Source organism: Electrona antarctica, assembly GCF_951216825.1.
Source record: "Electrona antarctica genome assembly, chromosome: 8".
In the NCBI taxonomy this organism is placed as follows: Eukaryota; Metazoa; Chordata; class Actinopteri; order Myctophiformes; family Myctophidae; genus Electrona; species Electrona antarctica.
In genome coordinates this window covers 4,199,497-4,225,071 of record NC_136789.1, presented here as the reverse complement: position 1 = coordinate 4,225,071, position 25,575 = coordinate 4,199,497, and the positions used below count along the sequence as shown (strand labels likewise).

At 41.0% G+C, this 25,575-nt stretch overlaps 2 protein-coding genes across 6 annotated transcripts; one reads left to right on the top strand and one right to left on the bottom strand.

The window, feature by feature from the left end:
* Positions 1 to 213: 213 nt before the first annotated feature.
* On the bottom strand, positions 214 to 9,465 carry ube2g1a (ubiquitin-conjugating enzyme E2G 1a). The gene is made up of 6 exons (XM_079508280.1): positions 9,280 to 9,465; positions 5,132 to 5,234; positions 4,894 to 4,991; positions 3,135 to 3,313; positions 2,675 to 2,794; positions 214 to 1,823 (listed from the first exon to the last, which is right to left on the bottom strand). The coding sequence occupies exons 1-5, from the start codon at positions 9,323 to 9,325 to the stop codon at positions 2,708 to 2,710; spliced, it is 513 nt and encodes a 170-aa protein (XP_079364406.1). The 5' UTR covers positions 9,326 to 9,465; the 3' UTR covers positions 214 to 1,823; positions 2,675 to 2,707.
* On the top strand, positions 8,683 to 21,342 carry spns3 (SPNS lysolipid transporter 3, sphingosine-1-phosphate (putative)). 5 transcript variants are annotated; one of them, XR_013790665.1, is made up of 15 exons: positions 10,993 to 11,119; positions 13,446 to 13,676; positions 13,823 to 13,888; positions 14,338 to 14,474; positions 15,151 to 15,302; positions 15,411 to 15,477; positions 15,593 to 15,735; positions 15,829 to 15,981; positions 16,085 to 16,274; positions 16,389 to 16,454; positions 16,547 to 16,645; positions 16,868 to 17,039; positions 19,465 to 19,514; positions 20,502 to 20,588; positions 21,014 to 21,342. XR_013790665.1 is itself a non-coding variant. In XM_079508278.1 (14 exons), the coding sequence occupies exons 2-14, from the start codon at positions 13,466 to 13,468 to the stop codon at positions 20,517 to 20,519; spliced, it is 1,524 nt and encodes a 507-aa protein (XP_079364404.1). In that variant the 5' UTR covers positions 8,683 to 8,799; positions 13,446 to 13,465; the 3' UTR covers positions 20,520 to 21,342. The 5 variants fall into 5 exon arrangements, 4 of the variants coding, with proteins under 4 accessions (XP_079364404.1, XP_079364405.1, XP_079364403.1 ...); XM_079508278.1 differs by lacking the exon at positions 10,993 to 11,119 and adding an exon at positions 8,683 to 8,799 and having other exon boundaries at positions 20,502 to 21,342; XM_079508279.1 differs by lacking the exon at positions 10,993 to 11,119 and adding an exon at positions 9,612 to 9,661 and having other exon boundaries at positions 20,502 to 21,342.
* The last annotated feature ends 4,233 nt before the right edge of the window (positions 21,343 to 25,575 follow it).

The following is a 25,575-nucleotide window of genomic DNA, read 5'->3' as shown; positions in this document are numbered from 1 at the left end:
CTAAACCTAATATATTGACTGTCAGTGAACCATTCCAAAAGAAATCTGTATATTTTATTAATCTGTCATGTAAGCTCTGACAATATTTGGTCGTATGACTGTCTATGACTGTAAAATGCTATATTATAGCTTGTTTCTCTGAATTATTCTTGCTCGTTGTCATCAATTCCTGTATCATCCAAAATACCGGTCAATGAAATGCACAAGACATAATTATTGAAAAAGTCATATTTTAGAAGAGCTCACTACAGGTGACAATTTCATAACATGAAAAATATACATCAGTATTTTGTCTTTGTACATTAGGCAAAAACTGTAATAGTCCAAAATAGAATGAAAAGAAAATAATTGAGGATCAGGAGAGAAAGGGAGGAAAAAGAACATGGGCATACATACTGTATACACAAACACTCTTAACATTCGCAAACCAAATCCAAACATTCAGGGGAGAAAAGTAAACTAAGGTTAAAGCATGCACAACAATTCCTACCTAGGGCAACACAAAAAGGTAAGGATGCACAAGGTCAAGATTTTGGTCAATATCCCATAACTTCCATGGGCGAATCGACACAGATATCGTGGTCTTTCACCAGTGGCATTTGTCTAGTATATACTATGACAAATGTTCAGTACCAATCCTTATTTATAATTATCTGTGCGTTAAGAGTCTGCAATCACTGAAGAGATGCAGTTTACAGACACTGTTCTATGAATGTGTCTGTGTAGTCAGCCCATCGGGCAAAACTGTACATCCCAATTCCCAAAACGGATTATTGTGCAATAATTGGCCAAAACCGAAATATCATGCATCCCTTATAAAGGAAAAACAGATGATGATAAAATAGAACATTGGAGAAATAGACCCCAAATCAACCAAACCTTTATCACAATAAAAATGAAATTAAGACATGTACACTTCACACAAGGGGGAGTTATTGCTACACCAAAATATTACCAATATTCTAATTAAACATCATCCTCATGAACTGGACTGTTAAATAAATTCACACACACAATTTTCAAGGTGTTAAACAATTTCTCCAACTTTTCCGATATTTGTTTTTTTACTCTTGTTAAATGCAGGGTGGAGTTGCCAAGCATTTTTCAGGAGGCACTTTTGAAAAAAAGATGTGGAAAAACTTTCAAGCATGCATGAGCAATGATGGGCATGTTCCCTTTCCAAAGGCAACTGAAGAGTTAAGACCCATAATGAAGAAACATCCATGTACCCATATCCAATGTTAAGTGCTGAGACTGTGAGAACTCATAACAGAGACATGCTTTGTGTATTCCAATATACCTACCAGCATTCCACCAACTACCTTTCCACATTAATGTCATTCACAACTTCCTAGAACCAATCCTGCTCTGTAGAAGTGAGATTCTTCAACAGTTTCAGATTCTTCCCTGCCTTCCTGTTAAAACAATCTAAACAGAATTAATAATAACACTAGATGATAATGGGCAAATTTGACTAAAACCTCTCAAAACATTACCTAAACAAGCGCTACTCATTTGGTCTAAGTGTGTTGCTGGATGGAAAGTGAGTTTATATATTATCCGGTTGTCTGTGCTATATACAGATCTTTACAATATTTTCCTGAATGTTGAAGCAGTTCATAGACTTCCAAAATCATTTTACCATCTTTTGTTGTTATTGAGTTGGCACTTGCTTGGCGAGTTTCTGTCAGCCATTGTAGCCACTGTTATGTTCTATTGCAGCCTATTGTAGCCAACCTGTTCCTACCCAAGTCAGGGGAAGACCTGGCCAAAGAGTGGAAGAGTGCAGCAAAACAGTGCCATGTTGATTTTCAATTGAAGACCTGGTGAAGACAAAAAAATACAATTAACATTTCTATGAAAAGTAGTGAACCACATACAGTATCTTGATTTTGTTGTTTTCTTCTCAATTATAACACAATCAAATTGCAATTCACAATAAGTTGCTAACCCGAGGTGGCCATAGCTGCCCTGGTGTAGAATAGAGGCTGTCTGACTCAGACCCTTGAGCAAGACACTTTATCCCCAACAGCTCCCCCATGCATTCATCATGCCCAATCACAGGATCAATAAAAAGGTATGTTTTCCTTCTTAATAAAAGTGTACACAAAAAGCCATCTTATATTGTATCACAGCTTTGGGCTTTTAAGGCACTGAGCCGTGGCCTCTTGTAAACCCATTTAGACCTGATGCAACATCTGTGAGTACAGGATACGTGTTAGCTATAGTAAAGTTAAATCTCTATATGCCAATAATATTAACAGCTATAGCGTGTTTGTTCAGTAACAGGGTCTCTCCATCTCTCTTTAGTAAACAGATCAGGATAACAATTGTATCCAATCAGGAGAGGGAACCCCTCTCCTGATTGGAGAGCTTTAATTGTCGTTCTAATTCCAATTTTTCATTCACTTCCTCAGTATGAGATGAGTGATCAAATTGGTATCCCGAGTCCCGATGTATTTTGTAAGAGCCGGAGCGACCCCTGCTACTGAACAAACTATAGCATTAGCATAGCTAGAGTGGAATAATCAGAATATTTACACTTCTTTTAACAAAACCAATATCACTTACGCCCCTTAAATAACACATATAATGTACACCATTTCTTCTTTAACATTTCAGTTCTGAAACCAAAGACTGGGTTAACAAAGTCAAAGCCAGCCCATAAACATACCCTGAAAACGTGAAGCTAGAACTTTGCTAAATATCACTCAAAAGCAGTCTCTTGGCTCTTCCGTACACAACGGGCAACTTTCCTCTTGAATTCTCCATGTCTGTCTTCCCTCCACTCTTTCTGCAGAAGGAAATTTGAGAAATAGAGGTTGTGGGCATGATATGAAAGGTGGATAATGGATGTGTGTGTGTGTGTGTGTGTGTGTGTGTGTGTGTGTGTGTGTGTGTGTGTGTGTGTGTTATTACTTCATTAAGTTTTAGGGCTAGCTTTTTTGTGTAAATTATTGATGTGTGCTTTAAGTGTGTTGTTTTTCCCCTTGTAGTTCAATACACACAATTTACAGGAAATGTGAAAAGGTGAGTGAGGGCTATGGCAGTCTTGGCTATTCCAAGCAATCAGGCATTATGCCCGTTGGTAGCCTTTTCTTTCTTTTTCTCTGCAAAAGGAGCTGTGTACTTACTGCAGCATCCACGTTTGCTGGCGAGTCCCCATTTGGGTCTGCAAGCATAGAGATAACACTAATCATAATGGTTTCCACTGTATGGATGGGCAGCCAGCGTTCCTCTGGTTTCTCATAGCCGTACTTATCCTCCCCAGGCTCGTGCAAAATAGAAATACATACATCTCCATTCTTGTCAACTGGAAGAAAAAAAATATTATTTATTTTTTTAATCATGAAGCAGGATATGGTGTTCGAAAAAAATCTTCTGTCAGTGTATATTCAGACAAGTTTTATAATTAAATTATCCAGTACTAAGTATGCAACTGTGGATTGTGAGCCAATAAGCCAAATCGGTATCCATGTGAATACTGTATATCTAAGCCAAGGTCTATCCACTTGCCATTGATGTGATATCGTTGGAACCATTCGAATTTACCAAACAGTGAAAGTCAAACCAAATACAAATTCCTTGCTCAATATTGGGCATGCTGCTGGAACTAGTTTAAAGATAAACAGAATTTAAATAAAAAATTGAGTGTTTTGAAGGTTTTTTTGACTTGCCATAAAACAATCTTGACATTCACAATTTGTAATTGCACAAATTAATCCCCCAATTTAGTCATTATGCCAAGCACCCTTGAACAGTGTACTTCACTAAATATTGTCCCCGTTGCAGCTAACCCCCACTGTTGGTCTTGGGTGTAGATAGCCTACTAGTTACACTAGTACTCATAAAACACCTTTTTTCACCTGGCAGTGAGGAGTTTCACTCTGAGGTTGTAACATAACATACGCATAGGTAGACTATGCTATCCAACCCAGTTGACCTCCCTGTTGAATAGGCACACCGGTATAAGGCAAACAAGTTTAAATTATGACGATGATCAATGGATTCCAGAAAGTCTAAATAAAAACCATGCTAAACCCAAACATCATGATTTACGCTAGTAACTACATAATAATAATAATAATACTAGACTAGTGCCCGGCTGTAAAGCACCAAGTCAAGAACGATGGAAGTTGAAGATTAACATATATATATATATATATATATATATATATATATATATGGTGCGACCGACTGGGCACTGCACTCCCTGTGGGGGTGTGGAACACGTGTGTGTCGAATTTGGCTAACCGCGGGGCTAACGGTTCTCGAGTTACGTGCATTACAGCCATACACACGTACATACGTACAGACAGACGTACAGACTACAGAGACATGGTGCATTTATAGATAGATGTAATAACTTTGTCTCAGTAATAGAAAACCATCACCAGAGAACATAATAGTACCTGGGGGCACTTCAGGAGACTACCCAAATAAAATATATGTGACGTAACTGACGTTGTTGGACATCAAGGGGGAGGGCATATACAGTATATCCCCTCCTCTCTCCTGTTGAGACTCTGAGGAAGAGGCAAGTTGAAACCAGTCATCCTTGCAAAACAATAAACACGTGGAGAGTGAAGACCAGTCAAGTACTCCAGTATATTTTATTTGGGTAGTCTCTCCTGTAGTGCCCAGGTAATATTTTCGCTGATGTAAACCACACCTAGACCGGATCTCACATGGGCGATTTAGGAACACAGACCACGCATTCTTCAGAGGTGGAAAGTCTGCTGATGCGAGGTTAACCTTCTGCTACAGGCTGAAGCACACTGGACTTCTCTTTACCAAATAGAAAACTATGTTCTTCCTCATATCCTATAGACGGTTACAGGACCTGCAACAAACGGAAATGTATTTCATTCAGTGTACTATACTTGAACATACCATTGGGGTGCCATATATCTGTGATAAATTTCATTTTAGGTGGCCTGAGAGGGTAGTCTTTGGGAAAAGTCAGATGTGCTTTAAACACACCACCTTCACTGTGAATGGGGGAAAAAGCAAAGGGTTAAATTCAAGCAGCAGATGAGATGCAATTAGATGAAAACATAAATATATATAGATAACTGTCTCAAACCAAATTAGTTTCCACTTTGAGAAAAGACAAACATTGTAGACTTACAACAGTGTGTCTGGAGGGCCAATGATTAAAACTTCCCATCTGTAGAGGTCATTATCATCTATCAAGCCTGCTGAGAATCCCTCCACAGGGTTCTTGTTCAGCTCTGCAGAGAGAGAAATGTTTTACTCAAGGGAATTTTGATATGCCTCAAATACCCATGTTAAGTCATATCCAGTTATAAATGATCTGCTTGTAAGTGTATTATGGGCTATTAGATTTTAGGCTATCCATTGTCCCTTTTATGAAGGAGGTGAACGGTCCGAAAAAGGAAAGAAAAGGTATAGATAGGTCCCCTGATGACAGACTTTTAATACCTGAAATGGAAAAAAGACCATTACTTCAAAAGTAATCAAAACACTAAAAACTGGTCAAATATTGGCCAAATTGTCAATATAAGAAAGAGCCAATCTACAAGCTCACAACACCTCACAGGTGCTGTGAGCTTGTAAATCAGCCATTTTCACAACATTTATCTGTGGAACCAAGTCAAACAAAATTGAATGCCTCAACTCCTACATTCCAAGTGCTTGTCAGGACAGGGGTCCCCAGTTCAAATATGATTATTTTGGGCAATATAGAGCACCGAAGTCTGACGTCAATATCGGTAGAGGGCGCAAATCCACGGGTTCATGTACTTTTCATTTGCATTGTAATCCCCATAGGGGGATTTTACAGATCGCCTCATATAATAACTGTGTTTTAAAAATAAACATCCCGGCCGTTTCACTCATATGGATATGAAGAATCAACTGACAGAGAAAACGATATTGTTACTGCTACTGAATTAGTTAAATTTTCGCTAGAAAATGACAGTCAATCATATAGGAGTGACTGACTGTCGCAAACGATACAGCGACACCTCTCTGACAATAACGCAGACAGCTTGTTTATTTTTGGACCACAATGCTTATATGATGATTTTAAGATGACCCCATGTTATTCTCCATAGAGAAATTACTTCCATGAACCAGGCAGAACCAGGGGATGAGCGAGTGACGTCAGCGCTCTATAGTTGGGCTCGCCCCCCTAGTGGTCCGTTTGCAATGAATCCAATGTTAATAGGCAGTATATTTTACATTGGATTCATTGCAAACAGACCACTAGGGGGGCCATACCTAACACCATGCCAAAAATCTTGTCACCAAGTCACCAAGTGCACAATTCTAACAAATTCTGCCCCAGCTATCTTGAAACATTCCAAATGTGATGTTTTTGTATCCAGCAACGTGATGTTTTCCTTTTTTTATCCAGTAGCATGTGTTGTTAAATGTGTCCAACTGTCCACAGATTTCCACTACACATACATGCGTATGTGTAGTGGAACTATTCCATTGCATCAAACTGTAGACAGCAATTTGCATCAGCACCATGCACGTGACTAATTATCTACACAAATTGGATTGGATAAGGCTTAATGTTATTAGGTTATGACTACCACAGTCTCATATTCAACAATTAATTAATGGTGGCATGGCTGTTAGGGATGCCTGATCAAGGCTCTGAGTCACAGCCTTCATCCTGTCTTCTCCCTTTCCTAGGATTTCTCTAACATTTCACTCTACGGTTATCGATTGGATTTAACATTAATAGGATTTACTTTTCGGGCAAGTGAGCATGACCTTTGGGCAAGTAGAACTTGACCTGTACTTGCCCGACGGGCCGTGTTTTTACACTTGGCTCAAGTTGGCTGACTTATGGCCTATTCATACTCCAGTTTTAGGTAAAATGGTGGCAACTTAAATGGTTATTAGTAAAAACAGAGAGATGTTTTTGGGTGAGCGGTGAGTCACCACCACGGCGTGACGTCATGCAGTTTTCGTTTGTCACCTTATCACCTAAAACTAACTAGAACTGCACTCTGTCGAGTGCCAACTGAAGTTGAAATTAAATACTAAAACCTTTAAAGAAACGTATTATATAACTGGATGTTGATGGTGACGTAATTACGATATGTTTCAAAGTCAGGTTATAACTGGCTGTCGATGGTGACGTAATTACGATATGTTTCAATATTGGTTGGGTAACAGGTAACGTATGTATGTATACATGTATGTAAGGTGAAAGTACTATACTGTGGTCGGCTGGCGTATGTATGTACAGTATGCGAGGTAGGTATATATACTGGATGTTGATGGTGACGTAATTAAGATAAGGTAATGTCTGTATGTATACATGTATGTAATCTGAAACCTATCTTAATTACTTCACCATCAACATTCAGTATATAGACCTACCACGCATACCATACCATACGTACATACGTCCAGCCGACCACAATACTTGCGCGCTCTGCTTGCGCAAGTAATAATATTATTAATATATAAATTAATATCCAGATAGCAGATACAGATTAGCCCTACATTTTAAAAGCAAGGTGTAGTAGATCATGGGGTCTAACTGACTGACTAACTGAGTCCACTAGATGCTGCATGTTTGAATGATGTTCCAACATGCCTAGGACAGAGAATAGACGCCTTGCTTACACCTGCATTGAATGAAACTATGAGCATGAGCTGAAATGGACCCACTGTGGCTCAGTCAGAGTGAGCCGGCTAGAGCAGAGCTCTGTGGTCAGCGAGGTAGGAAGGGGTAGCTATGACACCTACTGTAAGGGGTGAGTAGGCACTAGGGCCTAGTGCACTGTACGTGTACATGGGTGTACTGCCTACTTGCCTAGTGACTAGGCAGTGGGTTAGTCTACACGTACACACAGTATACACATTGTCTACACTGAGAAAGTTCATAGATCTCCTGCAAAATGTTGTGTAGTGTACCCATGGGGAGGGGCCAGAGGGACCCACATTCACTATGGTTGCCAAAAAACTACCAGGGTTTGAAGGTGAAATCCAACGAATAGTGGATTGGAGGCAGCGCAGCACAAATTAACATTTGCAGAAACTAATATTGTAGGGTCTCACTCTCAGCATGTTTAGGCAAGTCAGATTTATTTCCTTTTACCACTTTTCCTCCCCAATTTAGTCGACGTTATGCCAATTGATTCCTCTCGGCACACATTTCTGTGTTGTCACTGCTGTTGTATCCTACTGACTCACCTACCAGTGAGGAGCCCCCATCGGCTTCGTCCTACTCCTCCTGCTGACAGGTGCCACCCCAGCCGGTAGTGTGGCTGTGACCATTATCGTCTTCCCATCTCTTCCCTTACTTAGCGGGGCTTTTCTTACCCCTCCCTTACTGTGTGAGGTTTTTCCTTTTTTTACATGAGTTGGGCATTGTTATAATCTACTAGAGTCTGGAAAAGCATTCCAGCAGCCAGCTCGTAGCATGGCTTGTTAGTCAATAGACTTTCCATAACTCCTGGGTTCGAATCCTGCTTACGCCACCATTTTAGTGCCAACCGCAAACAACTAAAGAATAAAGTAAAGTTTTAGGCCATGGCTGGTTAGTCCGATCACCCGTGGATTCCTGTGAAATTCCAGGAAAATCCTGCCTAGGGAACCAAATTGCTCAGGGCTGGCACTGCACTGTAGGGTCAGCGTTGCTGATGAGGATGGCGATCTTACTGCTGCTCGTGTGTTTTTCAGAGGAACTGTTTTTTGTGTTTAAGTTATTGAGAACTACGGTATGCGCAGCTGACACCATCTAAGAAACAGCCAATGGGACAGACAGTGTGATCTTGATAACGTTAGCCATGTAGCTTGAAAACAACGGTGAGTCACTTGGCTAGGCTACATCATTAGTTGGTTTAACAACGAAGCAGTCCAGTCCAGTTTACCTTTTAGCAGGAGCCAGAGGACATACATTTCTATCTAACTGTCTGGTGTACATAAGTTACAGCCCAGGTTAGCTGATATCTCTCAGCGGTTCAGTGTGCAGACACTGTGTAGTGCAGCATTAACAAACAACTTATCTCCCTACACAGACTGACAGACACAGCAAACGGGTCTAAGTTACAGTGTATATGACAACAAGACGACACGTCAGTAAAGTTGATTTACAATTATAATCAGTTTACAACACTTGCAATGTCATGAAACGTTACACAGTCACAGTAGGACCTTCTGGTTCACAGAAATAGTTTTTTGCGCCAGCCAGCGGCATCACTTGAATCAAAGCTAACGTTAGCATCACGCTAGCTGGTTGGCTATCTGTTAGCCGATATGCATTTGTCAATAACGTTTTTATATTACCAGCTAGCTGTCTTCTTAGTAACAACACCGCCTGGGGCTCCGTCATGTTTCAGCGACCTTTAACACATATGTTCAATGTGAATATTTCGACACGGAAGCGTTAACTTAACGTTCAATAAACAGTCTCCTCTCTTCAGTTTATGTTTAGCAACAAGCTCGTCATCCTTCTTCTACATGATGCGAATTTCACTACAGTTCTAAGTATATAGCGTGTAGCGCCCTCTACTGTGCCGGGTGTACAGTTTGCGAATGCGTGGCGTGCATCATCAAGACTGTCATGAACGATGATCAGTGGCCGGGGGACTTTTCTTTCTTTTTTAGCCATAGGTCCAGTTGCAAATTGCAGACAGACAGGTGTTGTTAATGGCGGTTGTAACGGAGGGTAGGCAGAATATGTCTCTGTTGTTGCATACATTGGCAAGTATTTAACATACGAGAGCCATATAACTCTTCCATAGACTTACGGTTGCGGCGGCACAACGGTGTGTGTGTGTGTGTGTGTGTGTGTGTGTGTGTGGGGGCACTGGCACTGCACTGCACTGTCTGGAGTATCATGAAAACCAGGCCCATTGCAAGTTGCTGTAGGTAAGCCAACAGGCTACTCTGTTCTCTGTCCTCTACGCTCCCTGAGCCATAGGTGAGTCCTATAGGTGAGGTCTATAGTAGTAGTCTGATTTAGTTTGTTTTGAGGTCTGTAGTTTAGATTTTAGTGCTGTTTATACCATGAGGTGTGTGCATGCACAGTCAAAATGACATTGGAGTGCTCCACCGTACCTGTCATTTTGTGAGCCTGACACACAGGTGGCAGTATAGCACTGCATAGATACTATAGGACGTCTAGGTCAGTAATAACCAAAATAACCCCAAAACTGTCCAAATATCAATCATCATACCCTTTGTTTAATCAGGCAAAAGTACGCATGAGATTATTTATTTTTATTTTCCCAAAAATGGCCTGGCACAATCATTGTTTGTGTTTGGGCAACTAAGTACTCCAATGGTCACCGCTCTAGTGTTTGTAATTTGGCAAAGTCATTTAATCCTCTTATGTTAAATAGACTTATATGTATGTCAATAGTCATATATTGTCATAAACTGTGAAATGATTAAGATATATCATATACCGGTATTTATTTGGTTAATTTTGTCTGTGACGATTTTGAAATCCCTTATCCATTACTGAATGTTGGTGGCTTGGTGTATGAATACTGAATGTATGATCCAACATACGTCAGCGTCCCAAGTTGACAGGCACATTGATCTTAATTTGATGTGTATAATTTCAGACACATGCCAACCAACACATTTATTTTCACACCCACGAAGTATGTCTGTATGAGTGAGAATATTGACATAATTTGATAGAGCACATATTATTCTTTGCATTTACTGCAAAACGATGACAAGTTATAGGCCTAGGTTATCTCAGGGAAGTGGTCATTTCAAAGACAATAAAAAATAAGTTATTGTACATATTTAGTAGCAGAACTATTACACACCAATAAGTATACTGTAGAAACAGTATTGATTGAAGGGCATACGCTAGTGGCCAGGGCAGGGACATTGCACAAAGAGTTAAAAGAACAAGAAGAAGACAGACGAAGTGTACAACATTACATCACATGGGTGATCTGTGTGAAAGCGCATGACCAGCCCAGAAGGGGGCTGGTCCCTTTGCTAACCTAATATGACACAGAGCATATTAGAGTCCCAGGGAGATACATCTCTGTTGGACCTCTTCAAGCCTGGTATATACAGTGTGAGTTACCTTAATCACTGAGAACTACTAATATGGGATGTGGTGAATAGGACATCACGTCAAGACTTCATTAACTTGTAGGTAAGGCTGGTTTTGACTTAAGTTTTATTTTGAGACAATACATATGTTATTAGATGTAGTGTTGATATTGAAACACTGCCAGAACCACAGAATATGATAGACAGTTTCAAACTCAATGTGTTTGTAAGACTCTACAGAGCCTGGTATATTTGCTTGCAAAGAAATTGAAAGTGAAACTAATAGCTGCATTTAAATTGCATTGGCAACAGGCAATGCAATGGACTCTCCAAACTGGGCTGAATGCATTGACTACACGCCATAAGAAGACATTCCAGAAACCATTCAATATACACAGAGCAAGGGGGCGTGTTTAAAATGAGGTATTCATTTGCTAAACATTGTTGTGAAAAAACATTTTGTGAAAACCCTATTTTTCATAGGGTTGAAGGATTCAAATGTCTTGTGCATACTGTAATAAAAAAATAGTTACTTTTGTTTTGGCTACTCTGGACATATGCAGCAGCATATATAGCAACATGATAACAAAACAATGATAGGGAAACAAAGAAAAGCAGACCTCTATAATAGTATACAGCATACACTTCATGTACACTCACTGTAGGTTATTGTTATTATAAATCATTCTCACAACGTTTCATGAAATCCACCCATTCAATCCCAGGATATTTTGTTCACAGATAGGACTGTTAGTCTGTTAATAATACCCAGGCTGCCACACATCACTGTGGGCAGCTGGGACTGTAACCAATTATGTAGGCCTACAGCATCTTACTGTAGACTGATTATACTGTAGCATAGAGCTTTTTCTTTCTTTCTCATTGATATTACTTGTGTACATCCAGTCCCAATACTCCTTATATATGGAGTCACAGTAGGCCTAGAACAGGATTTATCATTATTATTATGTATGTATGAATACAGTATGTAATGTATGTATTTACTGCATGTATGTCCCCTCGAAAGAAGATCACAGCCTATGAAAGCCTGAAACACGCACACAAGCAGGTGTGCAGGTTTTTCCCCTCACAAATTGCACACATAGTAACTTATAGATAAAAGATATTAGAGAGTGAGGCAGGTCAGTAAGGCCACACCATGATCTCGCTCAGCGACGCTCACACACACACACTCACACTCGACGTTCTCCACTTGTTTTCCTTGAATTTTGTCACCCGTCTGTATATTCATGTATTTATTTGTTATTAATTAATGTATTTGTTTGTTTGTTTGTTTGTTTATTGTATGGGCAGTGTTTGCTGTATTTAGATTTAGATAGATGTACTCTAGCATTGTAACAAGACAAGGAATTGAGGGCAGAGAGGTGGAAGGCTATGCAGCACTGATCTCCAGCTGGAAAAACAGAGATGTAGCAATTATGTGGTCAACACACTCTCCGGTTAACTACTGGGGTGACCTGTAGCTTGCCCTTTTTCACTGTGGCTCAAAACCTTCACCACAACAAATCTTTAAATACAAACTCTGAGTGATATCGTTTTTGTGGGTGTCAAAACATCCCATGGTCAAGTTGCAAAACAGCCAACAATGTTTCAACTTGAGAGCTGTATACTATATACATGATTATTGAGTTCAAAGTGACAGGTCTAGCTGTCCGCAACTGTCCGCAACTGTGTGTGTGTGTGTGTGTGTGTGTGTGTGTGTGTGTGTGTGTGTGTGTGTGTGTGTGTGTGTGTGTGTGTGTGTGTGTGTGTGTGTGCGTGTGCGTGTGCGTGTGCATGTGAGCGTGTGCGTGCGTGTGTGCATGTACTTCCCCAGAATACCCACTCTATGGTATTCCTAAATAACTCAATCAAAATGTCATGTTTAGGCCTGGGCCGTGGCTCAGCGGTCCAGGCACCTTGGCCGGTAGTCCGAGTCTGGCAGTGTGCCACAGATTCGACTCCCGATCCCGACGGCCTTTACTGCATGTCACTCCCCCATCTCTCTCCCCCATTTCCTGCCAGCCTACTGTCTGTCCCTCTATAAAAAATATTAAATAAAGAGGAAAGCCGCAAAAAAAACATTAAATAAAGAAAGGGGAAAAAAAGTAATGTTTAGCAGGTTAGGGTTAGACTTGTTTACAACACACAGGTCACAATCAAATCCCAGCTCTGAGGTTAGAAAAATGATAGCCTACATCTAAAGTAATATATAATATATATAGTTTAGTGGGTAGAAATCAGATGGTCACCAGTTCACCCCCCAATCCATCCCGCAATTATGTTGGGGTGTCCCTAACTGCTCCCTTCCCAAGCACCTGAGCAGCCATCAGCTAGCTTGGTGTAGATTAAACTGAAATTCAGACCGAATTGATAAAGGTCTACCTTCTATGCATAACCAACCACTGTTCAACATATTCTGCTTGCAGGTGAATAAAAGCCTGGTACAATGGAGTCGAATGGACCAGTGATGCTGCAGCAGGATGGAGGGACAGCCCATCTGAGTAACAGTCACAGCCCTACTCCACGCTATGGTTCCATTGTTAATAGCCATTCCTCACTTCTACCAGCCACAGTATCACCTGTGCGCTCGTATATAGCAGTGGCTGTGCTCTGTTATGTCAACTTGCTCAACTACATGGATCGATACACAATAGCAGGTTGAATGATCCCCTCTTCTTTACAGTCATCCACAGTGTTCTGTATGCATAATAACCTCGTTTGATGGTGATTTATACTTGTAAGTTATTGCGCACCAGCGTTGCTCAGACTTAACATGATTTTTTGAATCTTTATTTTCATGAAGGAGTCCTTCTCAACATACAGAAATTCTTTGATATAAATGACAGCACATCTGGACTTCTACAGACAGGTATAATAATGCAGTCAAATGCAAAACTACATTCTCAAGCACGCTTTTACTGTTTCCACTCGTGCATTGCTTGAATGATAATAGAATGTAAACGTTACATTTGTATGGCAATGGTTATGGTTTATCGGTCCAACACCTACAAGCCATCTTAGAGGCTAATAGTATTTGAATGTCAAATAAATTCTATGACCATCTGTTATTTAAATTATTTTTTGTATTGAAACTTTACCTCTACTCTTGCTAAGCCAAAATGTGAAGTTAGGTGGTATGGGGTGCATGTCTTCTGATACATACTGTAGGCCGATAGCTTTAATCAATGTTAGTTTGGAGTGTGTGCTTGGTTGCAATCAATCTGTGGCAACATGTTGCAAGTGAATGATTCTGCATGTAAAATTATGAGATAGACATATCTCAGAGATAGTTTGCATAAAATATTAACATACTTACAGTTTTCATCTGCAGTTTCATTTTTTTGGCTCCTCTGTTTGGCTACCTTGGGGACCGCTACAACCGGAAGGTTATCATGATTGTTGGCCTGTGTGTGTGGCTTGTGACTACCTTGAGCAGCTCCTTTGTCAGCGAGTCGGTAATTGAAACCTCAAGAATTTAGTGCGTACACATGCACTGTTCAAGAACAGAAGCACCATTCATCTGCCATTTGTTTGATCTTTCCATTTAAATGACATTCTAATCTAGGGTAACACTGCTGCTTCTGCTTAGAATTATGTTATGCTTTCAGCCCAAACCGCACCAATGCAACTAGTCGCAACTCCTTGCAACAAAACAGTTTTAAGGTCAACCGCACCAATGCAACTCCTTGCAACGGCCATTGGGGATAATGGTTGCAAGTAGTTGTATGTGGAATTGGTGCGGTTTCGGCTTTACTCAGAAAATGAGAGCAGTTCAGTTCATATGAGTAAACATTCATTATGGTGGCCCATAGCTACAGAAGACCAAATATTAACTTGGGAAAATGTAGTATACATACAGGTTCAAAACGGAAGGATGGAATACATTTAAATATACCTAGATGGTGTGTAGCGTACTAGTACAACATGACAGATCAAAGCCTTTCTCTGATTTCTACCTAGTAGTGCTCATTATTTACACACTAATCAGTCTGTTCTTGGCATAACCATTGATGATTTAAAAATAATCTAATTCATTTGAGTCCTTTTTGTATATCGTATATATGTTTTTGCAATGGGTCAGTTGGACCACGTATGTGCCATCCTCTAACTTCCATGTTGTGTTCTTTTCAGTATTTCTGGTTCTTGGTGTTGATGAGAGCTCTGGTCGGGACAGGAGAAGCCAGCTACTCCACTATTGCTCCCACCATCATTGGAGACCTCTTTACTGGAGGTCAGAGGACCATCATGATCGCTGCCTTCTACATCTTCATTCCTGTCGGCAGGTTAGACACCTTCAGATATGGCCAGTATAATTTGTATTAATTAATGCCTTTGGAGTGTTTAGGACTTGGAAGGGGTTATTATACAACTGTGCGTTTTGTTTTTCTTAGTGGTCTTGGATATATAACGGGATCATCCATAGCCACTCTCACAGGGGACTGGCGTTGGGCTCTTAGGGTAAACAGATTCATAACATCATATTAAATAATAGTAGACTGTTTCAGATCTAAAAATGATCTGTTTCTATATAAACTGGTTGGGCAATATGTGATACTATTCTTTGTGTCATAAGGTCAATCCCATTTTAGGTGTAGTGGGTGTTGTCCTGCTCATCTTCTTATGCCCCAACCCGCCAAGAGGGGCAGCAGAAACCAATGGAGAGGGAATCATAGAACAGAGCTCATACCTAGAAGACATCAAATACCTTCTGAAGAAGTAAGCAGTTCACTACTGCTTTCACTACATAAAATGGACACTGATTTGCCTTCACATCCTCTGTACGTATTACTTGTCCCTCTGATGCTCCAGCAAGAGTTTTGTGTGGTCGACGATGGGAGTGACAGCCATGGCCTTCTTAACCGGAGCCCTAGCTTTCTGGACGCCCACCTTCCTGTCCAGAGCTCAGGTCACACAGGGAATCCGACCGCCCTGCACCCAGGAGCCCTGCGACATCTCAGACAGGTACGAGCAGGGCGTTCCTTGATCCACCTCTCCCATCTTTACATCAATTAGTTCAAATGTGAGGGATTTTAATGGTCCAATCCACTTCATCTCCCCCGAACAGTTACATCTTTGGTGGCGTCACAGTGGTGACAGGCATTTTAGGAGTGTGTCTTGGAACCACATTGTCCAGGTGCCTGAGGGACAAAGTGCCCAATGTTGATCCAGTCATCTGTGCTGTGGGCATGCTGGGATCAGCCCCTTGTTTCTTTTTTGCCATCTTTTTGGCATCAATCAACATCCCTGGCACTTATGTAAGAAATTCACCCTTTTTCCATTTGCAGTATTCTATAACAGCCATTGAGGGTAACATTTAGTGCTGGAGGAAATAAGATAGATTAATGTCATAATCACATCTGTTTTTATAGGTGTTCGTTTTCATTGGAGAGACACTGCTATCATTGAACTGGCCCATACTGGCCGACATATTGCTGGTGAGTTTGAGTTTTGCATTGATGGCTAGAATCAGCAGTCTGCTTGAACATATAGAGTGACTGTATCATTCTGTAATGCCTGTGTTCTTCAGTATGTTGTTGTGCCAACCAGAAGGGCCACGGCCGAGGCGCTCCAGATTATGGTGTTGCATCTCTTGGGTGATGCAGGGAGTCCCTACCTAATAGGAATGGTGAGAAATCATCAATATTCTTTGGTCAGCTTCAAATTCCTTCTTTAGCTTATATGCATATTAGTCTGACCCCTTTATATTGTGTTCCGTATTTCAACAGAATGCTAACAGTAACAGTGGATATGTTGCGACAATGTACTGTCTCTTTGGTAAACCAAGTGTTGCCGTATCTACAATATATATCACTGACCACTACCTCTTTCGTTTCACGCTGTTCTCTAGATATCTGATGCTATAAGTACGTACAACCCTGAAACGTATGAGTGGAAGTTCCGCAGTCTACAGTACAGCTTCCTTCTCTGTCCCTTTGTTGGAGTCCTGGGTGGTTTGTTCTTCCTCATGACTTCCCTATACATTACCCAAGACAGGAAAGCAGCTGATTCATTGGCCAAAGGTAATTGGACAATGTTTCCAGTCTTCCCAAGACAGAATATTGTTGCGACCGTAGGTCGTATTTACTATGAAAACCTGCATTTCCCGTTTGTTTATTGCGTCACCCATGCCACGCCTCCATATATGGTCACGCCTCATGAGATCACGCTTCCGTATATGGTCACGCCTCGTGACATCATGCACCCATATATGGTCACGCCTTGTGACATCATGTGACATCATGGAGACCCTTAGATCTCCATATATGGTTGTCAGTCCAACCACTGTGGTTGCCGTGACGCGACTCGCAAATGAACCAAGCTGGTACAACACATGGATCTCCATATGTGGAGCTGACTACCTGGATCTCCATATATGAAGATCACAACACTGACCTCATTTCAGTTCAGTTAAGTGTATTCATTTTGGTCATTAAAATAAGAAAAACAGATAAATACAGTGCCTGCATTTGCTATCTTTTTTTCTTTTTTTAAGAAAAGAAACATTGACCAAAAAAGTGTAGGCTGAAGCCTTAGCTTATTGTGCTTACGGCTTCTAGCATATGAATGGCGTGCATAACCGTGAGATAATACAACAAATCAAACAACAGGAAAAAAATAAAAATAAATAACAGACAGACAAGACAAGACGAAACAGTTAACAAGAACAAAACAGAACAGAAAAGAAAAGAATCAAAACAACAAAAACAAAACAACAAAGAACAAAGAAAACAAAAGAAACAAAACTTAAAATGTACTAAAAACTAACCTTCTCGTTGTTTGGTATATAATATTGGTCAAATATACTTAATATCATGACATCATTTCATAGTATTGAATATATATGGATATATGAAGTATATTTCATATCATATCAATGTTCTATATTTATATACTATTTTTGATCTATACAATCAAACCCTGGATAGCCATACATGGTTTGACATACTGGATCTGAATATATGGAGTCGCCCACCAACTCTACTGACACCAGATTCATATTTTAACTCCTGCTTCTGTACTGTGCCGTATTAAGAAGCTCTGTTGTTTCAGCGCTCGCCCTTTAGGGCAGGGTCGCTTCTTGCCCTCAGGGGGTCTTACTGGTTAAATTGCTATGGCTTAAGTTGCGTAGTTCTTTCCAAAACAACTGCTTTTGGTTTTTGGGCAATGTAGAAACAATTCTAAGAATGCATAATGTTGTGTGAATGTTTGTGTGCATGGCAGCTTGTGTATGTTCAGTATGAGAGACTGGCATGGGACTGAGAGTCTGCAATTGTGTTGTGTTAGCGCAAATGACGCAGTCATTGCTTGGGAGTCCACACATCGTGATACTTTCTCAAGGACAACCCCTGACAATGCCCTCTTTGTGCCCTTCCTCTCTGCTAAGCCACTGCAACTCACTTCCTATACTGCTCCCTTTCACACAGAAGACAACAAATTCCACTTCCAGTGAATCAGAGGCAAAGAGGCCACACATGATAGAGAACGAGAAATTTGTTTTCCTAGTTGGCATTTGAGGTGGCCATATTCTCACCATTCTGTTGGGTTTGTCACTGTGTTTATCAGTTTGCCAGCTACACAAACATGGCTGTAACAGGGCTCGGTAGGCCTGCACTGGACAGACAACAGCAGGGGTTATGGATCAAACTTCTCTTTTATTTCCAGACTCTCAAATTAAGCTGATTGCTATGCATGCCACAGTATATTTAATCACAAAGTAGATATTACGATTAGGAAATTCAGTTATTTACGGAAAGTCCCAAACATCATGTTCTTTCAGCATAATTCTGGTATCCAAGGAAAGTCCCGAACAAACCTAATGCTCTTTCAGAGTAATTCTAGTTTCAGGTCATTGAAGAGAGAGGCAAGATGGTTCATGTTGTTATGACAGAGACTCTCTCCCCTCAGTGGGTGAGGGAATGGTCAATTTATCCTTTGTGCATCGATTAGGATTACGTCAATGCCCAACAATGTGCTGTCACACTCAGCCCAGTGTCTGGTGCTTCTACATTACATTGTATAGACTGCTGTACAGCCTCTACTCTACTCTGCTAGACTAGTTTGACTAAGGCCAGGCACCACTAAGCTTGATTCTCAAATGGTCTGCTGAGGCACACTGGACTGTACCAGGTGTGCCTTGGGATAAGCACACGGTAATATTATTGCAATGAATACAACTACCGGTATGCAAAAAGACAACTTGTGAATTATTTTTTAATTGACTGTATCAGTAGCCTACTTTGTGCTCACTTATTTCCCAATACAGATATTATACCCTAAAATCTTCAATATGAATACAGATGTGCCTTGAGATTTAGATGACCAGTGATGAGGTCGAGTCTTTGCAGTCCGCCTAGGTCTCTGATCTTGTACCCTCTGTAACAACTTTGTTTCCTAGTTGGTTTCTTTGGTGCTGAGTCGACTCATGTGTTTATTTTCATGTTCCAGGACATCCTCCACCACAGAGGGTTGAGTCCACCATGGAGTCCAATACTGGGGTAAAGCTTGAATGTCTTAATAATAATATACACTAGAATCATTTACATAATGTTAATGACATCTGAAGGAGCAATGTTTATGGCAAGTACGTTCATGTTCCAAATATGAGTGATGAGCTGTGCACAGTCATTTGAGAAGTGCCCTAATAAGCCACACACGCACGCACGCACGCACACACACACACGCACACACACAAAACTTCAACTTAGAAGTAAAATGCCTTTTCATTACTGGAAAACAGTAGAAAATGTATACATCATTACAATTAAACGAACAAGTATACAGACGTTTTACATCAATTAGTTCATCCATCCCCATGTCCCTTCCCCTCAAATCCAGTGATGCCGGCCAGGCCGGCCTCCTGGTGATCCCCAGGACCAAGCTCCAAACCTGGGGTGACAGGGCTGCCACAGTAAAGCCCTGTCATCCCAGGTAATCAGATACAAATGGGTGCTGATAACTTAATTTGCTTTCTTTTGAGTTGAGCAATGACCATGCAAGTTCCCTTTTTGTCTTGTTACTGTCACTGTAACCATTTCACAACAGGAAAACAGGTGAAGCAACTCAGTGCAAAGTGCACAGCAATGTAACACTGTTGAATCCTCCCATTGGGTGGTGCTGTTTGTCTTCACTGGATACTGAAACATTAAACAATCTAGTTTTCGTGAACACAGGGCTTCTTGATCCTGACATTTCGAAGATCTTTACGTCTGTCTTGCCCATTCTGAGGCTTTACTACTTTACTTTATGTACTGTACATGCACAATGAGCAGTATAAATTGTCCCAGTGAGAATTTGTTCACTGAGCTAATTGGCCTCTCTACAGGCGTTCTTAACAAAAAAGGTGTCTGTCATTAATAGTTTCATTCTTTATACTGTCCTGTTTTTTTTTTTTTAAGTCGTAATAATAATCTGCTTGTCTCTGTCTGTCTGTCTGTCTGTCTGTCTGTCTGTCTGTCTGTCTGTCTGTCTGTCTGTCTGTCTAGGAAGCAGTGGTAACCTAATGACTTATTGTTACCAGAACATCGTTGGTTCACATCCTGAGGTTGACTATGGCGTCCCCTATTGTTGAGGTGCAGCAGAACATCTGCAACATAATACTGTATATCTTCTCAGTGGACAAAAGTTGAACACTGTGAAATAGTGTGAAATAGTGTGTGTGTGTGTGTGTGTGTGTGTGTGTGTGTGTGTGTGTGTGTGTGTGTGTGTGTGTGTGTGTGTGTGTGTGTGTGTGTGTGTGTGTGTGTGTGTGTGTGTGTGTGTGGTTTTTTTTACTCGTGTGCATGTGCTGGTGTGTACAATCAACAATACATGGGTGTCTCTCAATGCATTGTTATGAAAATGCAATTCAATCATTTTTAGCAAGGAACATTCCATCCCCAAAACAGATTTCACATTCTCAAAATTTGCAAAAGGGGCACATTCATAACATTTACCTGCCTCTTGTGATGTTATTGCTGACACCTGCTCATGCACAAGCAACCGTTTTGACTTGCAGATACCCATATGGCCCAAAATCAATCTAGGCAGGAATTATGCTGAATTTGCCATGGCAGCTACGTTGGGCATCATCGGACTGACCTTTCCCTCAATGAATGTCCCAGCCAACATGCAGCTGCTGCCTGCTAATGAGGACCAGAGTGAGCCTGGGGCCGGAAACATGTATGCACCTGATGTAGTTCAAATAGGAGATTCAGCATCCTCCATATTACATTTGCTTTGAGACATCCAAATATCTCCCCCACTCTCCTTGTCAGTGTGGGTATGGTTCAGATTCGTTGTATGTTGGCCATGATGTGTTTTTATACAAATAAACGACAAGCATATTCCTAATTCTCCCCAGTGGGTATTTATTCAAAATATTACCGTTTTTTCTCCACTAGATGGCAGTAGTCCATCATAAACATTGGTATTGAAAGCCAAAACATCCATGCTGCAACAACAATAGAAGAGAATGGAATTTAAGAGGAATTGTAGGAAATATGCACCAGACTCAAGATGTAAAACATCAGGGAGGTACAGTAGAGTTGACAAGAAAATGTTCACAAATCCCACATGTCAAGGCACTATTGCAAACGTAATGGTCTTTTGTACCTCCTCAAGCACAATTACCAACCAGCTGAATAATAAACACCATTAGAGGTAATGTCACATTATAACCAATTATGGTGATACCATTGATGGACCAGCATTCTTGGATTTCATAGCATCATAATCATTATAATAGCTAATATTGCAATTTGCAATGCACATGTTTTCCACCCATGAGTGTGTACTTTAGCTCATTGAACTCTGCAGCTGAGATGTCGGTAGAGCTTTGTGACCGGTTACAATTTACAACAAACAATATGGTAAATAGTCAAGTAAATAGAGTGCCAAGAAACCGGTTATGTGCTATAAAGCAACTAGAATACCAGGTAAACCTACGTAATAACAGATGCATAGTGTTGTGGATGTTGGTTACAAAATTCTTAGGGGCAAAACACTGATTGGATTTTAGACCATAAATTATTCTTGAAATTTAGTTAAAAAATAGAGCTATTCTCCCAACATTGAAGACAAAATAACTACAAGATAGGTTCTTGTAAAAAAAGAATTACATAGTCATATTTGTCAGGTGTCTCTGTTGTACATCTTTCCTGCTCTTCAGTTAATAACATTAGCCAGTGTTATCACGCGCTCCACTGCAGTGTTTATATATGTCTATGGTTGAGAGTGTGGTCTGGGCATTGCAGACCTCCGCCTTGCCTGTGTCATATAGCTTAGGAGGCAGCCAATCATGACTAGGTCACTACTACGCAATTGGCTGATGGCGTTTAGGCAGCTCCCATTGGCTTAAGCAGCGTTTAGGCTTAGGCACCCATTGGCTTAGGCGACATGGGGGCGACTCCCATTGATGACTAGGTCGCTTACATTTCATGAAGTGGCCGCGGTGCGCTACTATTGTATTAGTAGGAAACGCTTTCCCAGGGAGCGCTCACTTCTGCGGTGCGGGGCAGGGTTTGAGGTCAGATGTAGAGTTGCTGGCTGGCTCCATATATGCAGATCTAGGTGATGATCCAGTCTTCCCCATGTATGGCTATTGGCTATAGTTATATGGATGGAGACGGCCATATATGGAGCGTCAACCATACAGTATATGGAGATATATATGACGCGTTTACCATATATGGTGGTGTGACATGTCACGAGGCGTGATGGCTGACAACCATATATGGAGGCGTGACCTGACTGACGGACGGACAGACGGCTTTTGCAGGTTTTCATAGTAATCTGCGACCCTATGAAAAAATCCCACTCGTGTGAAGTGAGGGGCGCTCTTATCATCATATTCCGTGCTAATCAAAGCCAATCAAATCATCACAAGTCATTCCGGCCAATCAGTTTTGGCGTCTTCACTTTTCTGCCCTCACTTTTATCTAATAATATATGTGTATGTTCCCCAGCCAATCAAATCATCGCTATGGGGTAGATCAGCCAATCACAAGCCAATGTTTGTGTTCACACAGACCCGGAAAGCTGGGCATAGGAGCTCCTAAAAAAAATGTGTTTTGCAAAAATCTGCCTCCTGGAGCTAGGAGGTAGCCTGGCACGGCCAGACTCATAGCGAGGGTTCACTGATGTTTCCTAGCTAGGAGGCTGATGGATGAGCTATGGCTGGACGGACAGACAGCCAGACTCATGGACGGACGGACAGACAGGGTGCAAAACATAGTCTTGGACTCTCGGCCACGCCTTCAGCCTGGGGTAGCCTTTGAGGTAGTCAAACTTGCAGCTTGGTAGACAATCCCAGTCGCGGAATTCCCATTTCATTTGATTTCAAATGAAATGGGAAAATGTGAATTCTGCACCCAGGATGGTCTACCAGGCTAGAAAGCTTGTAGATCTGAAAAAACAAGGGGAAAAAAAGCCAAATATGATTATATTAATTTGGTTGTCCTTTTGAGAATTTGAGAATAACTGGCCTACAGGTTCAAATGATCACTGCCTAGAAGGAAAGCTGTCCAGGACAACTCCCAGATTCTTGGCAGTTGGAACAGGAACCACCAGGCTGTTGTTGTTGGAAATGGAAAGATCCTGCACGGGCAGGACTTTCCAGGGAAGAAGAGAAGCTTAGTCCTGTCTGCATTAAGCTTGAAGTGGTGAGAAAACATCCACTATGTGAGATGTCTGCAGCCAGGCATGCAGCGATGTGTTCTTCAGAGGCAAGGAGGGAAGGAGAAAAACAGGTGAGCATCATCAGCAACAGTGATTTGAAAGCTTGTGAACAGAGATGACGCAGCCATGTCAAGTACAGTCCCCTGGGGAACTATAGTCAAGAGAGGGTACAGGTGAACGCAAACCTTTCAATTAAATTTGGTCCAACCAGTCAGGAAGAAGGAGAAACTATTATATATATATACTGTATATATAAAACATGAAACACGCTGCTGTTTGGACCAGAAGGAGAAACTATTGAGTGCCGTCTCAGTAATACCAAGGTCAGAAGGTGTCCAGGGGAAGCTGGTTGTTGACAGTGTAAAATACAGATTCGAGTCAAGAAGGATGAGGAATAATGAGTGGGGTCAGGGCAGTGTGGAGTATGTCTGTGTCTCAGCGAACTGCAGGTTAAAATCCAGACTGATGCAAAGGGTTTTCTGTGAGAGATGAAAAGAGAACTTGTTCGAAACAACAGCACCCAGGGGGCTATGTACATGCTTGGACAGGGGTCGAAGACATGCAAGCCATGTTTGCATACCCTGATATGACAACAGTTGGTCAATCAACTTGCAAACTGCCAGACATCTGCAAAAGAGGTGTCTAATGTCCATCTGCCAACTCTGACGCCAGCATGTCATCACATGTCATAACATTCCCTATGGCATGCCTATGATGTTGGAGTGGGTTGGTGGAAGGTGTTTTAACCAAACCCAAACCAAATATAGACAGTGTAGGCCCATTCCATTATAGAATAAATGCTTTGATGATGACATGGAATATTGAATAACGTTAGGACCTCTTACAGGAAATGTTCTCCAATGATGGAATTACACATACAGGCTTTCTCCAAAGAAATTAGATATGAACTCCTCTTGACAATATCAAGAGGATGGAAGCTGAAGGTGAGGAAACTAGTAAATGTCACCCTACATTTTTCAAATCGGCCTCATGGTGGTGCTATTACAGGCTATTCACGTTCTTTGTTTCCCCTTTTTTTTCTTTTTTTTAAACAATAAATAATAACAATTATTTTTATATTCTACAGATTTTGTCCAATCACGAAAAATTGGTACACATTACTAGTTATGTAATCAAGACGGATGTGTTGGATTTTTCATACCGGTATTCCATTCCATCCTGATTGGCATCTAAAGTTTACAGCAGAGGCATGTTTTGAACAAAATGCCTCAAATCACTTTGCATGCACATTTTGTCAAGAGAAGGGTTCTATTTTACACTTAAATACTTCATCGTAATACCATGTCGCTTGCCGAAAATAACAGATCTTCAAGTGAAAAAAAACACAACAAAGTTGAAATTTAGGGCTTTAGGTCATATGGGTACATTCTATGTAGCATAGCAACCAAGCACACACGTATCCTAAATGGTATGTAAAAACAGTTCAACCTGTAATTAAAACACAATAGGTATTGTGTGCACCATATTTCAGAACACTTTATCTACATACTTCCCTGCTTCCCCTGTTGATCCTGACTGTTCAGGAAACTGTCACAATGGCTAATAAATTGTGGGGGCCGATCAATGAGGGGGCCAGAGGCAGAGCGGATGTGGTCAATGTTTACTCTGGGATAGGTCACATTCCACAGCCATGCATATGGCCAAACTGACGTATTCACATGAAATAACACACTAAAACACACGTACAGTGGTACATTATATGGAAATGGAAGGATTTTACAAATGGCGCAGTGAAGAATACTTAGATGGAATGTACAGTATATTCACCATGTACGGTATTTACTGCAGGATAAATATTCGTTATCTAATGTGTTTGCCCTCTCACCCATCAAGGGTCAGCTATTTATTTCCTTAAGCCAAGCAGTTGCCTCTAGATCTGCT